The sequence below is a fragment of the Corylus avellana genome, chromosome 4 (genome assembly GCF_965113065.1).
Source record: "Corylus avellana chromosome 4, dhCorAvel1.hap1.2, whole genome shotgun sequence".
Classification (NCBI taxonomy): Eukaryota; Viridiplantae; Streptophyta; class Magnoliopsida; order Fagales; family Betulaceae; genus Corylus; species Corylus avellana.
The window spans coordinates 5,699,956-5,716,715 of record NC_142493.1 but is presented as its reverse complement, the minus strand read 5'-3'; the positions used below and the strand labels follow the sequence as shown (position 1 = coordinate 5,716,715).

At 35.4% G+C, this 16,760-nt stretch overlaps 1 protein-coding gene and 1 pseudogene across 3 annotated transcripts; one reads left to right on the top strand and one right to left on the bottom strand.

The window, feature by feature from the left end:
* FAAH (fatty acid amide hydrolase) lies at positions 1-13,751 on the top strand. 2 transcript variants are annotated; one of them, XM_059589569.2, is made up of 21 exons: positions 1-91; positions 199-278; positions 354-463; positions 592-652; positions 881-1,071; positions 1,152-1,281; positions 1,455-1,532; positions 1,614-1,761; positions 3,609-3,721; positions 3,811-3,886; positions 6,541-6,612; positions 7,087-7,138; positions 8,327-8,407; positions 8,498-8,581; positions 8,718-8,821; positions 9,023-9,115; positions 10,511-10,579; positions 11,095-11,159; positions 12,627-12,688; positions 13,255-13,350; positions 13,465-13,751. In XM_059589569.2, the coding sequence occupies exons 2-21, from the start codon at positions 200-202 to the stop codon at positions 13,525-13,527; spliced, it is 1,827 nt and encodes a 608-aa protein (XP_059445552.1). In that variant the 5' UTR covers positions 1-91; position 199; the 3' UTR covers positions 13,528-13,751. The 2 variants fall into 2 exon arrangements, with proteins under 2 accessions (XP_059445552.1, XP_059445553.1); XM_059589570.2 differs by lacking the exons at positions 11,095-11,159; positions 13,465-13,751 and having other exon boundaries at positions 13,255-13,345.
* A 357-nt stretch (positions 13,752-14,108) lies between these two features.
* Positions 14,109-16,195, bottom strand: LOC132179861 (uncharacterized; annotated as a pseudogene). Its single transcript, XR_015911889.1, has 2 exons — positions 16,091-16,195; positions 14,109-14,992 (listed from the first exon to the last, which is right to left on the bottom strand). The product of XR_015911889.1 is annotated as an uncharacterized LOC132179861 (transcript).
* Between the last annotated feature and the right edge of the window lie 565 nt (positions 16,196-16,760).

The following is a 16,760-nucleotide window of genomic DNA, read 5'->3' as shown; positions in this document are numbered from 1 at the left end:
CTACGATCATCAGCTCACTGACTTCGTCTCATCCTATCCTACACTCGCTGACTCCTCTCTCTCTCTCTCTCTCTCTCTCTCTCTGTGCAAGGTTTGTGATGCCAATTCTGATCATCCAAAGCCTCTCTGAAAGAGAAGAAGAAGCAGTTTGGATTTCCATTTCTGAATTTTTTTTTTTGGGTTTCCTTTTTTTTTCAGGATGGCAAAGAGGCGCGTCATGGTTCCTGCTGAGGAGGTTGACTTGTCCACCGTCAAATACGAGCCTGAAGCAATCCAAGGTCGCTTACATACTTAAATTTCGTATAAATATGAATTGGGGTTTGTTTTTCTAAGAGTTTGTGGCTTGTTTGCAGCGCCACATTTGACAGGATTCGTGTTCAAGTTGTTCGTTAGGATTATTGAAGCGCCGGTGATAGGTTCTTTGATCATATCTTACTTGAAGAAGCAGAATAGAATCGTTCAGGTCTGTTTCTTTTCTTTTTGGTGCAAGAAATTCGTTTGCCTTTTCTTAGTTCTTAACTTGAATTTATGACAAGTTGATTAACTATAAGAAACTGAATTGGTGGCTCCATGTTTTTACAAAATGGACAGATGCTGCGGAATACTGTGATCCCAGAAGCACCCATGTTTAAACCTGAATTCCCTCCTCAAGGTTTCTTTTTTTTTTTTTTTTTTTCATATTAATCTGTTGAAATAAATATTTGATTTCTGTTCAATGGTTACTTATGTGAGGCTGCTTATTAAGTGTCTCCATTGATGTAGAATGTGGTTGCAATTATTTGTTTCGAATAAGATACAGAGAGTGAAATGCTTAAAACATGTGTACTAAAGTAGGATTCTTTGAGCATGAAATGATTCAATGAATGTGATGTTAACTTAGAACCGGAATCTGGGGTTGTTGCTGTTGATGAGGATGGGGGACCGGAAGACCGAGTTGAATCATCCTTGAAATGTCTACCACATTATGATCTTGCTGGACGCTGGAATGGGGATCAAGCTTTACCATTCCAGTACTGGAAGATACGTGATTATGCTTATGCTTACCGGTCTAGGCTTGTGACCCCATATATGGTAAATAGCTATTATTTTGTGAGGAGTTGTGTTTATTTTCAACTGGATTACACAACGAACATTCCCATTTCAATATGTAGGTGGCAGAGCGCATCATCCCAATTATCGAGGAGTTTGGCAGTAAGAGGCCCCCGGCACCTTTATTGATTTCATTTGATGCCGAGGAAGTTAGGAAGCAAGCTGCAGCTTCTACACAAAGGTTTGAGGAAGGTAATGTGAGTTGTGAAGGTTTTTGAAGCATATGATGCTATTTGCAGTTTTGTTACCTATAAGAAGTAATTGCAGATTAGGATAAAGTTTTTTGTCATGTATAAATGTGTTGACTGTTGGAGGAAATATACCCCAATTAATAGATAAAGCACTTCTGGATGTTGGTTGTGCAGGAAAGCCATTGTCTATACTGGACGGGATTTTCATGGCAATCAAGGATGATATAGATTGCCTTCCTCATCCATCTAAGGGTAAATAATTAAGGACATTTCTTCTCTGTAAGACATTCTTGTAAGTATTAGCAAACATAAAATATGATGCTATGGTGACAGGTGGTAGTACATGGCTGCATGAGGTTCGGTCTGTTAAAAAGGATGCGGTTTCTGTTTCAAAATTGCGTAGCTGTGGTGTAATCTTTTTAGGGAAGACAAATATGCATGAATTTGGCATGGGTACGACTGGAAATAATCCTAATTATGGGTAAGTTTATTGCCTGGCAGCTAAAATCATGTAGATTTTGACACTTATGTTGATGTTTGACATGGATACTCTGTCTCTGGCACGGAAATATCAATGAGCTTTAATTGATAAATTATCTGTTCCCATCACTGGAAAATTAATGGTGGATAGTGGCCATGTTCATGAGTGCTTGAGAATACATGTTGACGTGGTAGACGCTGCAAAAGAAAGGCTTAACTAAGGTGTCTGGTAGTTTTGTTTGGCTGGTATTATGTATCCTTCAGGTTGAACCCAGTTGTTACTTGGTATTCTTAGTAGTTTAAATGCATTTAATGATATAGAACGATCTCAGCATATGGCAAACCCTTTATTATCCTTGTTGGAAATATGCTGCGAGCTACAGAACATTCTTAATCCAATGATCTTTCTAAGATGACTTGTGTATAAATTTTCTTAGGTTAAGTTGTTAAATATTGTCAATATATTTAAGAGCTAATCAGCTAATGGGAATAAATCAAATTTTTGTAATATCAACCAAATTATCCTTAATAGCCTTCCTAAATGTTGAAAAATATTCTGCAGAGTCTTCCACTCAACCTTTTGACATCACTATATTCCTATTGTTTGAAACAATTCTTGAAGGTACAAAATGTACAGTTATGAAGAGGTCTTAGACTGATTGCCTGCTCCGTTTGTCTCTCATATGGGAGGGGAGCACAAGGCTTTGAAGAAGTCGAAACTCTTTAATTTTGTCTTATGAATATTTGAACAGCTGTCAAAATCTTCAGCTTTACACTCAAATAGAAAAAAAAAATCGATGAAAGGAAAATATGCTTGCACCCCCAATTATTGCTGTCTTGAAACCAAAATCAAACTCAAGTCATCTTTAATGTAAACCATTGCTTGAGATTCTACCGTTATATGTGGGAATTCAGAGGAATGTGCCAGCCACTATGCTTGTAATTTGATTGGGGAATTGCAAGCTGGAACCAGTTCAATCTGGACAGGGCTTGAACTTTGAGCCTGGTAAAATCTAATTAAGCAGGTTGGTAGGTTGGTAAGCATAGCCTGGGTTCAACCTGTTTATAAACCAGTTGTGTTTGGATCAACCTGTTTACATAGCTTCCATATAAGCCCAACTCTGACGCGTGAGTAGTCCTGGGTTGCCAAATCTTTGGCTAGGCTACATACAGAGAAAAGTCTTTTAGTCAACCTAACATAATCCTAGCTTTCTATGAACTGAACATGTTAGGTTTTCCAGACAATTATTTCACATCATATTGGGTTACAAATTTTTCCTACACGGATAAATAGGCAGAAAATAGTAGCTTGAAGAAATCTTCAATTGTTATTAGTCATCGCAATGAAGAGGTATGCAAATCTGGCATCATAGATATCTTTAATCCTTCAATTAGGGTCAAATCTTCTTTTAATGGAGTAGAAGATATAGTGGCCTTCCTTCATATACTGTTCATTATAATTTTGGAGACACTGGCAAAAGGAAATCATGTCAGAATTTCAACATGGAGAACTAGAATGTTTACAAGAGAATAAAAGAATACAAATATACAAAGATGATGTCCACTCCTTTTCAAACTTGCGTACTTACATACCTCATTTGGAATCTAACTACCTATTATCTTTTGTGTTACTCTTTATTTCATAATTTCATAGAATACATGTGCTTGATGTTAGTTATTACCCTTGTTTGTTGTGTTTGTATTCTTAGGTATGGACTTTTACCTATGGGTTACTTTGATAAAATTATTAACTGACTATTTTAATTTATTTGTTGCACAGTTCCATTGTTTTCTCCCTTACTAGTTAATGTATAATTGTTTTTCTGAGTGATGCATTTTGAAGTGCAGGACAACAAGGAATCCTCATGCACCTGAAAGATATACAGGTGGATCTTCCTCAGGTCCAGCAGCAATTGTAGCCTCTGGACTGTGTTCTGCTGCACTTGGAACAGATGGCGGAGGTTGTGCAAATATATTATGTTGGCTTCTTAGTGATTATATATTTATTTTTTGCTAATTTATGTGTTTAATACGTAATGTCAAAAGGCAGGTTCAATCCGTATTCCGTCCTCCCTTTGTGGAGTAGTGGGCTTAAAGACAACATATGGACGGACGGATATGAGAGGGTAAGCCCTTTAACCATGGGATCGAGGGTAATACATCTCTAATATTCTGTACCATTTTTTTTTCTGAAATAGATAATGTTCACAACTTGAAAACTAACAATTATATTTCCCAGATTCCAGAAAGTATCTGGTATATCTTTTTACTTAGCAGTACATTTGTTACTGGAGATTATCTTGTAAAGTTCAATTAGATGTCTATTGAATTCTGATTCCTCCAGTAGGTCAGTCATCTTGAACACAGTCAAGGTGGTTCTAGTGCATGGATGGCAGTTGTAATTTCAACATTTGTAGTGAGGGGAGCTTGGGGCAGGTGTTGCTACAGAACCATCCACAACCATTTTCTGGTGTAGATAGAAAATGGTTGGATTTGTGGTCATCGGGATAAGTCTTTTATTATGATCAAGATGATAATCATGGTGAAGAAATCTTTAGAACTTGTAGAATTTACATGCTTAAATGTTTTCATTAAGTAATGTAATTTGTTAAAGACAAGTAAAAACTAAAGGGCAGAGGAAGTAAGGTAGGATAAAATGAGTTTCTATTGAACATTAGATCCTTTTCTGAGAAGGAAGGAGAGATACGTACCAAGAAAAATGAGTATCTTCTAAAAGGAGGATAAAATGAGTTTCTATTAAGAGAAATGCTACTCAGCATTCTCGAGTGTCAATCGTCTAGCATTCTCTTTGTTATATTTCTTTTCATTTTTTATTTTTTTTTAAAAAATGTGGATGTGAATGTGCCACATAGAAAAAAATGCTAAGAGACGGATATTTGAGAATGCTGAGTAGCATTTCTGTTCTATTAAACATTAAATCCTTTTCTGAGAAGGAAGAAGAAACCTACCAAGCAAAATGAGTATCTTCTAAAAGGAAATGATTTTTGATAAATATTTTTTTGACAAGTATCTTCTAAAAGGAAATGATCTATACAGATATGTTCTGTACCTCCCTTTTTTTATTTTTTTTTGTGTGTGTATGTGTGTGTTGACTTGAGAATCATGATAGTCTAACTTGTACCAGAAACTACACCTTGATAAATGCATACCATTCAGTATAAAATTCATAAACACGTTAAGTATTTACACTCCCCCTTAGGTATAATGTTAGATGTAAGGATCTTATTGCTCATAAAAAAAGGAATAGATGTAAGGATCTGGAAAGGGTCCAAACCTGATGACTCTGCTAGTCAATACCAACTACTTCATTGATTATGACAAGTCATAGGGAAAGATAAATATGGCCTTTAAATTAGTGTACATTAAGTTGGGGTGTTCCTATTAAAGTTGATTGCATAGTCACTAAAGAACTTATGAAAATGAACTTTAGTGTGGGAGCAGTATAAAGAAGCCTATAAATTAAAGGGCCTGCTATTCAATGTTGAAGTCTATGAATGGTTGGGTGGCATGGAAATGAACAACTAAATTACCAAGGTCGGAGTAGCATTTTTTTGTAAAACTTATATATGATTGGGTACTGGTCCACCCTGCTGCCTTTTGTCTAGATATGAAATGTTGTAAACCTAAATCATTGCAGAAAATTTAATCCATAGCCTTTCAGAATTGTGAGGCTGTCTTTAGATGAAGCAGATATTGCTTAGATCCAACATTCAAGGCATTATCATGGGGCTTTCTTTACTGGCTGTACGATGATCGATCTTCAGTCAGATATATGTATAAAACTTTGTGTTAATTAGGAATATAAACAATTTTCTTTCTCAAGAGAAGACTTGAGGTAGAAAAAAATCCTCTATGCTGCCGCAGGAATAGTTCAAGTAGGCCTGCTTGTTATAGATATAATAGATGAAACATCTCACTGAACTCTGACATCTTTGTATTTAGGATGAAAAACTGAAGACTGCCTTTTTCAGCATCTAACTCGTTATAGGATTCAAGTGGATATCGATCTACTCTCTTTAGCAGTTCAAGGATGTTTTTTATTTGGGAGATGAAACACTTTTTTTCTGATTCTGCTGTCTCGGACCATAGTCGACTAAAACTTTCCTTAACCTTATTCTATTTAGAGGCATGTTACACATCATTCTCTCATCCATCTTTCAACCATATCTTTTTGCAAATGATCCACCGTTGGATTTGTTGACTCATGTGGGTCTCACAAAAATTCAATGGTAGATTTACTCATTCACTATACAGAGATGGTTGAGAGAATGATTTTTATCATTTCTCTTCTATTTTGGTGTGCGTCCTTGTTTTATCACTTGCTTTATTACATGCTTCATTTTAGTTTTCAGCATTTTTACCTAGAATCTGCATTAATCATTTTTTTCTTCTATAAATATCTATTAAATCAAAATATGTTTGGCACAATTATGTGTTAGAGAAATCTATAATGGGATTTATCTTGCATCATATTAAATTTGACATCATTATGCATAAGGGTTTAATGAATATCATGCTTTTGTATTTTCCATAAATTTCTATTTAGTTTGGGATCCATCAAGTCTGACTAATGCGTCAGTGTTCATCAATGTGATCCTTGAAAGATGGCAAATGGGAAAAACTAGGAGTCCTCAATTATTCACATGTTGAATATTTGTTTGATGGCATTAATGTACTAACGGTAATTTTCATGCTATAGGTCGAGTTTTTTATATATGAGTGATTGAAATTGTCATATTGGGAACCTTTTCTTTTGTAGATGCACATGTGATTGTGGGACTGTGGAAATTCTTGGACCAATTGCATCAACAGTGGAGGATGTCATGCTAGTGTAAGCACTTCATGCTTGTGCAGATGTTCATCACTACTTTGGGTTATGCTTAGTTTCTGTCTCTCAATGGAATTGTTTGTGATTAAAAAAAAAACCCTCACAAATTTTATTTCATTACCACTTACTATTGTTGTTATGTTGTCAGTTTCAGTGAAACACAGCTAAGTTTTGCAACATAAATATCTTTTCTCTCTGTTGTGTAACTCATGAATCATTTCAGTTTTCTTCAAAATTAAAATGTCAATTGTGTAGGATATTATAGAATACTGAGATGAGTTAAAGCGCATAATCTTTTTCTTCAGTCTCAATTATTTGGAACTGTTTCATTAAGTCCCATTCTTGTGCATTACATCACTGCGTGATGCATGCATGTTGTAAACTATTGCTTTGGTTACAGTGAGCAGTAAATAACCATTTGGTTGAAAACATTGGTTACTCCCTTAATTTGTTCTGATTGCATTGATAATTTATCAGGTATGCAGCAATCTTGGGCTCCTCTCCTGCAGATAGAATTAGTTTGAGACCGGTAACTTTTAATAAACCTTATTGCCTGTCAAAATAATGCACAAGTTTACCAACTCTATCTATCTACTTTTTAAGGCCTGAATCACTTGACTAGAAGTCTCACTATTAGCCAATAAACGAATTTTCCCTCCTTCCTATTATTGTTGATCCTGTTTAGAAAATCCAACTTTTTGAGAGGTCATCATTTAATGCACTTTCATTAATCCTTAATTCAAATTCATATAAAGCAAATTAAAATGGGTGTTGAATTTTCAAATAAAGTAAAAGGTAAGTTAGGAAAATTATTAAAATTGTATCCATTGACTTTTCAAAGTAGACAATACTTTAGGGCATCCAAAATGAAATAGAGGACTATTAATATGGGATGAAGAGAATCATGGCATAGAAGGAAAGATACATTCCTCATTAGTTGCAACAAATTTTTTATTATTTGGAATTCATAGTGGCTATAGAATTAATGATCCTTCTAATCTTGCATTAGTGTAGATTACCAAGATTTTTTTTTTCAGTGTTTCTACGATGTTTATTTGTGATTTTGGTCTTCTAATATTTACTTCAGTTTATAGATAACTGTTGGAAGTCCCACATTGCCTGGGTATTAAGGAGATTGTCCATTTATAAGGTGAGGGGAAACCTCAACTCTTGAGCTAGCTTTTGGGTTGAGTTAAGCCCAAGACCCATTTCTAACATGGTATCAGAGCCTAACCCAATTAATTGGCTGTGGCCCACAGTCACCCATTGTCGCACGTGTTGGCTTGGATGTCCTCCCGCCACACGTGAGGGGGCGTGTTGGAAGTCCCACATTGCCTGGGTATTAAGGAGATTGTCCATTTATAAGGTGAGGGGAAACCTCAACTCTTGAGCTAGCTTTTGGGTTGAGTTAAGCCCAAGACCCATTTCTAACAATAACCAAATTTTCAGTCACTCATTTGGCCTTTTGTATTTCCCCACTTGGTTCAAAGCTTAGTTGACTTATGTGGTCCTTTTTCATTTCTTTCAATTGTTATGTGCATCTAGTTGAAATTGTCTATATCTTTTTTGCTAAGTATCATTAGTTCTGTATATGCATGCCTGAGATATGTTTTGCTAACTTTTATCCCTCTAAACTATTGATAAGTTTGCATCTTTATTTATTTATATCTTTTCTGTATCTCACATTTAAATGTTTCTTTTTTACTTTGATTTGTAGTCCGTACCTTGTTTGCCCATACTGTCATCATATGATGGTTTAAATGCTTTGGGATCATTGCGACTGGGAAAGTACACAGCGGTAATCTCACGTTAGTTTTCACTGAAGTACATTAGATTTAATTGCTTTAGATGCCAGATCTAATTTTAAGGATATATGATTCCATTGCAGTGGTTTAATGATGTAAATTCGACTGATATCTCTGATAAGTGTGAAGATGTTCTAGATCTGTTGTGCAAAACCCATGGTTGTGAAGTAAGTCCATGTTATTCTGCATTAAATTTGACATGCTTATTCTTTGCTGAGATACTACTTTTGAAATTGAGAATTAACATGTTTTTGTAGCCATTCTATGATGAGGTACTTCATATTTAACTAATTATTTTTCAAGATGGTGGAGATTGTTATACCTGAGCTCCATGAGATGCGTAATTCTCATCTTGTTTCAATTGGATCTGAAATGCTGTGCTCTGTAAATCCTGATTGTGATGATGGGTAGGTTTCTTTGCCTTCTTTGAGGGTACATTAATGAGTAGGTTTATTGTATACCCAAAGTAGAACATAGTTTTTCCAGAGTTATTGGAATTGTTCAAAATGATTGATATTGTTGTCTAAGGATGACATTATCTACCAAAAGTAGAAATAACTCAGGATGATATTTAAATTGATATGGTCTCCCACCTTTTGTCTCTGTAGGAAAGATGTGAGAATGACATATGATACTCGTACTAGTTTGGCGCTTTTTCAATCATTTACTGCATCAGACTATGTTGCTGCCCAGTGTCTTAGGTGAGGCAAATAATGATCAGAACAATTCACAACTTCTCTTTTGGAATTTAACCTGTATGTGTTTCAGATATTTGATTCTTTACATTATGGCACAAGTGTCCAAATCCTTACGAGCATGGTATAGTTAACAAAATCTCGTGGATGGCCAATAATGTTATGATCTTTCATAAAACAGAAATTGGTTCTCCCTCTTTATAGACATATGACATTCAGAAATGGAACTTCTATGTAATTATCTTAAGACATTAAAGGTTTATTGTCTGGCTCCCATTTTGAATCATTAATGTATGCTTTCTTTTCATTGTCCTGTACATGTTCATTTTCTTTTCCGCCTCTTCCCCTTTCGCAAGGGATTTTATGAAATGTGCTGGATGTGAAAGACTGCAAATTATTTGTTTTGAATAGAGAGGATTACTGTGGGGAGGACCCGTGCAGCGACTCTAGACATCTAAAAGTTTGGAGAATGATGTTATTTTCCAGGATGATGATTACTTGATTAGGAAATGTATCAGATTCTGAACCTTGTATTAGAAGCATATATTTGGTTTAAAATTTATCATGGTTAACATCCCATTGTTTGAATTTTAAATTGACATTCATTTGAGGTTGGAATTCTTCCATTATTCTTTCTTATGCACATGATTATTGTGACATCCTAGAAAGTTAGTCTCACATTGGGTGGGTGGATTGTGAAGGTGTTGCATCAGTTCTAAGTCTCACATTGGTTATTTACTAGGTGAGATTGGCTTTATAAGTGATTTCAGGGAGTTTCAATTGTGACTTCACCAGTCTTATTAGGGTAGTAGTGCAGATGCGGTTAGCCACTTCTTCTGAGTTGTGACAAATGGTATGAAAGCAACCTAGTAACATCATATGGCGCTAGAGCACTGTAACTGTGCAACATGACTTGAACACTATCAAGGATATTAGGGATTTGAGTGGTTGTGAGACTTTTGGAAGTTAGTCCCACGTTGGTGAGCAGATTGTGAAGGCATTTCATGAGTGCTAAGTTCCACGTTTGTTTCTTATTAGGCAAGATTGGCTTTATACGTGATTTCAAGAAGCTCTAATTGTATACATCTTCAGAAAGATATGGTTTTCTAGCTTTCATTCTAGATGATGATACACAAAAGTGAGTCTGCTAAATGTATGATTGTTGATATCTTCTTGTCAATTCTATGGCATGATAAGAAAACTTCAGAGTGTTGATTGTATGCGTCTTGCATCTTTCTCTAAATGACCCTTTGGGAATAGCTAATGTACTTCATTCATGTATCACATCCTCATTTAAGGTCAAATTTAGTTAGTGAGATACTCATATTCTTTTTACTTGGTGTAAACTATGATATCATATTTGTTTGTGTTTACTTTTAACTACTTTATGGTTTGCTTCAGGCGAAGGATTATGTACCATCATATGGAGATCTTCAAGAAGGTTGATGTCATAGTGACCCCAACAACTGGGTATGTAAGCCTAACTGATAAGCAGTGTTAACGTGCTGCTAATGAATGGATCATGATATACAATAAATCATCAATTGAGGAGGAATTTGGATATGGTTTACTACAATCCATGCCAAAGTTGATCCAAATAGATTTTGTATCTAAGACATAACAATCTCACACTTTTTTTCAGCTTTTGAAAGAAGAGTATTGATTTTAATAGTATCAACTCTGATCTCAGATAAAATATTGGATAAATATCTGATCCAGCCTGATCATGATCTTTTTATAGGCATACTTGTGACAAAGCTTATATATAGGTTTATTATATGCATTCTGAAATTAGGTCCGCTTTAATCAGTGTGAGTCACTATAGTCATTTGCCTCTTTTAATAATTTTAGCTATTACTTTTACTCTATGTGCTTTTCAAAGAAAAATACTAATTTGACTTGTGTGCTGGTTTACCTCTAGCAGCATATTTATATTTTTCTTTGAGAATTTATAACTTCAAATATATGTTTTCTTATGCTAACAGCATGACAGCCCCCATAATACCTCCTAGTGCAATTCAATATGGGGAGACGGATATGCAGGTTACAGGTTTGTTGGTCCGCATTCCACATTGCAGCTTTAGAAGACTAATTATTTTTTGTCTATTGTAGTCGTTCTCTCAACTGAAAAGCATGAATTTGAAAATGATTTTTAGCCAAAATGTTTGTTTCTAAGTAGCTATATATTGCCATGAGCCTTTATGTTCCTCCTAATTTCTTTTCTTCTATTATAATTTCTGTCACATTTTTATTACGAAATAATAATTGGTCTTGTTATAAATTTTCAATTATTCAAATGAAAGCATTGAACATGTACAACTCAATGCATGTTTCTGTTATTGTGTATAATTTGGAACGTGGACAAGTCATATAAAGGTCATTATGTGATAATTTAAAATTTTACATGCATCTTATGTCACTTAATGTTGGAATATTTGATACTAAAGGAACGTGGACAACTTAATGCCTTTCCTAGCTCAGTTGCCTCAAAGGCTTAAAGTTTTGCAAAATGGCCTTTTGTCAGTATTATTTTAGGAGTAGAAGCTAGAAAATCTTGCTAGCCTGGACAGATTATGGCAAATTATTGCCATTTTGCAGCTGCCTGCTGGATTGTTTGCGGATATCTTGATTTAGTAAACAAAATCACTGCCTAGCTGAGGGGAAAAGTAAGATGTCAGTGTCAAATGACGACATTCATTCACGCTTAACTTCACAGAGATGGAGATGTGCCACCATGCTCCGGTGGACTATTTGCATTCATGGGTTCTCAATGTTTCTGAGTAGAAAAGACATGCAAGACCTTGGTTATTGGGCATTCCAACCCTGCAACTGTAACTTTGACCTGTAGTTAGATGGCCTTAATTGACCAAACATGCATTAGAATTCTACAGAATGCCAAGAGACCTTATTTTGATGGCTATGTTCCCAGATTCCCTTGCCATACTCCTTCGTTGGTCCTCTAAACCAAATTACCCTTTCATCTTTTAGCCACATGTAGCATGTTAGTCCATTAATGAATGTATATGTACCTCTTAATGCTCTTAATCTGAATATAGTACCAAAATTATGTTGGGTGGAACAGATTTAGTTATGTCACCGGATGAGATTCAGAAAGCCTTTTGAGATTATTCATCAAATTCTGAAACTAAAATTGACCCATCGTGATTGTACATAGAGTGGATGTCTAGTGTCTTCTGTGTTATTATAGATTCAATTATCTTAAACTTCCAAAATTTGAGGTTTTACATTAGGCACATGCCCAGTATTGTTTTCATTGTGATCAATTCAATTGTCTCCAATTTCCAAAATTTGAGATTGTACAATAGGGATGTTTCTTTTAAGTCATTCAACATTCAGTTATCTCCAATTTATATCTATTTTTGCTAAATTTGTAGTAATGTGCATTCAGTTATCTCCAATTTATATCTATTTTTGCTAAATTTGAAGTAATGTGTTTGTAGTTTTACACTTCCACCATCTTTTAAAGTTTTTGTGCATACCTTCCTCTTGTATTCAGGTTATCTTATGCGGTTTATCATCGCAGCAAATCTTCTTGGACTTCCTGCCATTTCTGTGCCTGTGAGTGTTGCCTATCTTTTTCTTAGAATCCTATCTGATGTGCTCTATGGTTTATGTTTGTCAGGTGCTCAGCTTTCATCCTTGGTAATTACAAAATGAGAGAAACAGACTTCGACCTCCATCACCAATTAAGAAATTTAACTCCCACCAATCTTGATACATTTGGAAGCAAAATCTATAAAAATTTAATCCGAAGAATAAAAAAAAGTAAACGAAAGGAAAAACTAGTGGTTTTCTTAATTTTGCTTATTGCTTGCCTTGAGTAGGACATTAAATGCTGGATAATTGGAGGAATAACAGATATTTTTAGGGTACTTTTAAAACATATCTGGACTTCTATAATGCAAATAAATTGAAGCCTACTTCCCAAGCTGGATTGGTGTTGAAAACCTCCAATAAATATTTGCATTTTGTTCTCCCATTCCATATCATATACTAATCAGCAAGCGGTTTATTATAATATGAATTGGTTGAGAATTATACTAGTATTTGGTGAACTGCCTTTTATGTTTACAATTTTGTTGGGTTATTATAATGTTTTGGGTCAATTTTTTCAATGCTTTCAGGTGGGTTATGATAAACAAGGACTTCCAATAGGTTTGCAACTAATAGGCCGTCCATGGGGTGAAGCTTCACTTTTGCGCATGGCTTCTGCAATCGAGGTATCGTATCAGTCCTTTTATAATTGTTGAATGAAGGAAAATGGATGGTTTCTAGGGCATGCTGTAAAAATTGCTTATTACTGAGATCTAATTTACTCTTCTCATGTGTTTCAGGAACTTTGCTTGAAGTCTAAGAAGAGGCCTGCATCTTTTTATGATGTTCTCAAGACTAACTAAACTGCTCTGGCTCTCCCTGTTGTGATTGTCACTTGTCAAAAGACTCTTACTGTGCTATGTCAATTGATCCAGACCTCCTTGGTGACAATAAATATTCTTCGAAAAATAATTAGTGATTGTGATCAGGTTTATTTGTCCACAATTGCTTTAAGGTTTATATGTATTAATTTGCACCACTTTACAGGTTATTGTGGCAATAGAGATGTTACTGTGCATTCAGGTTCTCTTGGTTGCCATTGTTCATAACCTCATCTGGAAGCTCTTCTGTACTATCAAACTTGTTCATATGGATCTAATGCCTGAGTTCTTAGAGACAGTTAAACTTCAAACCCAAAGCATGAACAATGTAGGAAGAGAAGAGAAAAATAGATCATTCATGAACCAAAGTCTGTGGTATATACATTATAGTATTATACAAGACCAATAAGAGAAGCGATAAAACTTTGTTATAAAGAATCACTTACAAAGAATCAACAATAAAGAATATACATCCGCAAATTTAAACAAAATTTGTATACCCTCAAATCCAAAATATGATAATCCCAAGTCAAAAGTATCCACCCATCCCCAACTGTTCCTCATTAGATTTTGCAGCTGTGCGTAATATTTTGTGGCTTTCCCCATTGGTCGATATCTAGAAACCCCAACTGATCAGCATCAAATTGTAATTGTGATTCCATGTCGCTAAGGGAATTATCATCGAAAAGCTCTGGAAATTCATCCAAGTTCAGCAATTCATCCATGTGGACCATGAAATGACCTGTTTGTTGCTCATGTTGAGCATTAGGAGGAACATGGGTGATGTCCTCAGCTGCAAAGATCTCACATTGGTTTGATGTGATTGTAGAATTAGCTCTCAATTCACTTTCCCCATCCATATTGATCACATTGGGAGAAACCTGTGTGATGTCCTTAGCTGCAAATGTAGGCCTTGCAACTTTATTGCAAGCAAATGCAATGCTTTCCCCATCCTCATTCATCAAGTTGGAGGAAACAGATGTGATATCCTCGACTGCAAAGACGTCAGTGTAGTTTGATGTCGTCGTTGAATCCAACCCCGCTAGAGTTTCTACCGAAGAAATGCTTGATGAAGTTGTAGTAACTGAACAAGAATCTGAAAAGTTGAGGCGAGCACGAGAGCCGTACATAGTCATTGCAGCTTCATCGTAAGCAAGGGCAGCTTCCGCAGAGTTTGTAAAAGTACCGAGCCAGCGCCTCTTCCCCCCGTTTGGCTCTCAGATTTCTACAACCCATTTGCCCTAAGTCCTTTGTGTTACTCCTCTGTACATGCATTTTGAGTTCTCATGCCCTCCTTTTCTTTTCATGCATCCTTTCTTTGACCCAATGCCTTGCATTTTCAGAATTGGTTTAGAGTCCAGCTGGGTCTGATTCTCTTAATTTCCACTTGGCAAGAGTCTCAACAACAAACATAGATCCCTCAGCTTTACTCCGAGACTTCCTCTTCCTGGAAATACAAAAGAACAGATTTAGCTCACACGTAGGCATATTTGAAAAATTCTATGAAATAAAATTGTTCAACAGTATTACACAACAAAAGGAAGCAATCAAGCCAAATAACCAAAAACAGAGGCCGTTAACTTACGTACAGCTCTTATTCCCAACAAACAACATCACAAACATATTCCTTTCATTCTTAACTTACGTACGTAGTGGGTGTTTCCTAAGTAAAACTTGAAAGAGCCGTATGTATTAAATTCAAAAGTTGAAAGAATTGAAGAACCCTAACCAACAACACAGATAAACAGCGGAAAACCCAAAGATCCAAGAGACAAAAAATTGAATTTTTCAAAACCCTAGAAAACAACACACAAATAACCACTCCTTCCCAAAAACCCCAGAAAAACCAACCCACAACACAAAAATATCAAACACACAATGTATTAGAGGTGAGCAGATTAACTGATTACCGATTACCGACTGATTACCGACTTTAACCGAACCGATATTAACCGTAACCGATAGTTATCGATCAGTAATCGGTTAAAAATTTTATACCGATAAGCTTATCGGTATGTTAAAAATTTTTTATTGAAAAATTGATAGGACCGATAAGCTATTTCAATTTTTAATTTTTTAGAATTTTATATTTATTATTGTAGTGGATCAATAAAAAAAAAAAAAAAGGTTTCAATAAGCTATTTTAGCCAAAAATATACTATAAAATAACTAATTTTTAATAAACTACTTTAGGCTTCAGCCCAACAAAACGTATTTGAGCCTTCAAAATAATTAATTTTTTGCCCAATTAGCAACTAGTAAAAGCCCAATAAAAAGCCCACAAAAGCCAAAACCGATTTAACCGACCGGTTAATTGATTACCAATATGACCGATAATTTTCGGTTAACACTTCTTATCGGTCGGTAATCGGTTAGAATTTGGTTAACCGATAGCTTATCGGTTAACCCACCGATAAGCCCATTAACCGGTCCGAACCGACCGATACCCAACCCTACACAATACCCACTCCTCCGCAAAGCCCCATAAAAACGAACCCACAACAACCAAAGAAAAATTTCAAAGAAAACCCAAAAAAAAGGGTACCTAGTAGTCGTGTTCTGTGAAGACGAAGACATGGCAGTGAAAGAAAAATTCTGTTGGTGAGAGGTTGAGAGCAGACAGTGAGCTTGTGAAACCCAGAGAGATGAGTTTGGAGAAGAACCCAATGATCCAAAGAGTCAAAAAAACCAAGAAAACCCTCTATAACCGTCTTTCCATGACGTGGCGTTTTTCTATTTGCCTGCGACTTTTTGGACACCCTAGATTACTACTTCTATATGGGCGCCGAAACTTCAAATATAAATTGACTATTTTGTCCTGATATTTTGCTTATATCTTCATTTATGCCATTCCGCACAAAATTGGCAGTTGTGGCCTTGAGTCCCTGGGCAGTAAATAATTAGCTTTTTTGAGGATGAATTGTTATATCTACATCTACCAAGTACCAATAGCAGTTAGATAAGACCAAGAAAGCCGTTTTTTCTGTTCTCTTTCCTGTAGCTTAATTAACGGAATAAATCATTAAATACTAATTAACAAGCTGGATTAGGAATTTTATGGTCAATTTTAATTTGAAAAATGCTTGGTTTTCTCCATTTGAAATCACTTCCGTTGATGCTTTTTTATCCTTTTCCAATTAAAAGAAAACTAAACAACATATTTAATTTAAACAAGAGCCACTGGCTATTTTGTCTTTCATGAACATATTAATGAA

What these genes read in the sequence shown, in the direction of transcription:
- FAAH (XM_059589569.2), top strand. Translation starts at nt 200, where the DNA reads ATGGCAAAGAGGCGCGTCATGGTTCCTGCTGAGGAGGTTGACTTGTCC. An exon ending in GGAAATAATCCTAATTATGG is followed by an intron (nt 1,762 to 3,608) that starts GTAAGTTTATTG and finishes TTTGAAGTGCAG; the next exon opens with GACAACAAGGAATCCTCATG. An exon ending in GACTGGGAAAGTACACAGCG is followed by an intron (nt 8,408 to 8,497) that starts GTAATCTCACGT and finishes ATTCCATTGCAG; the next exon opens with TGGTTTAATGATGTAAATTC.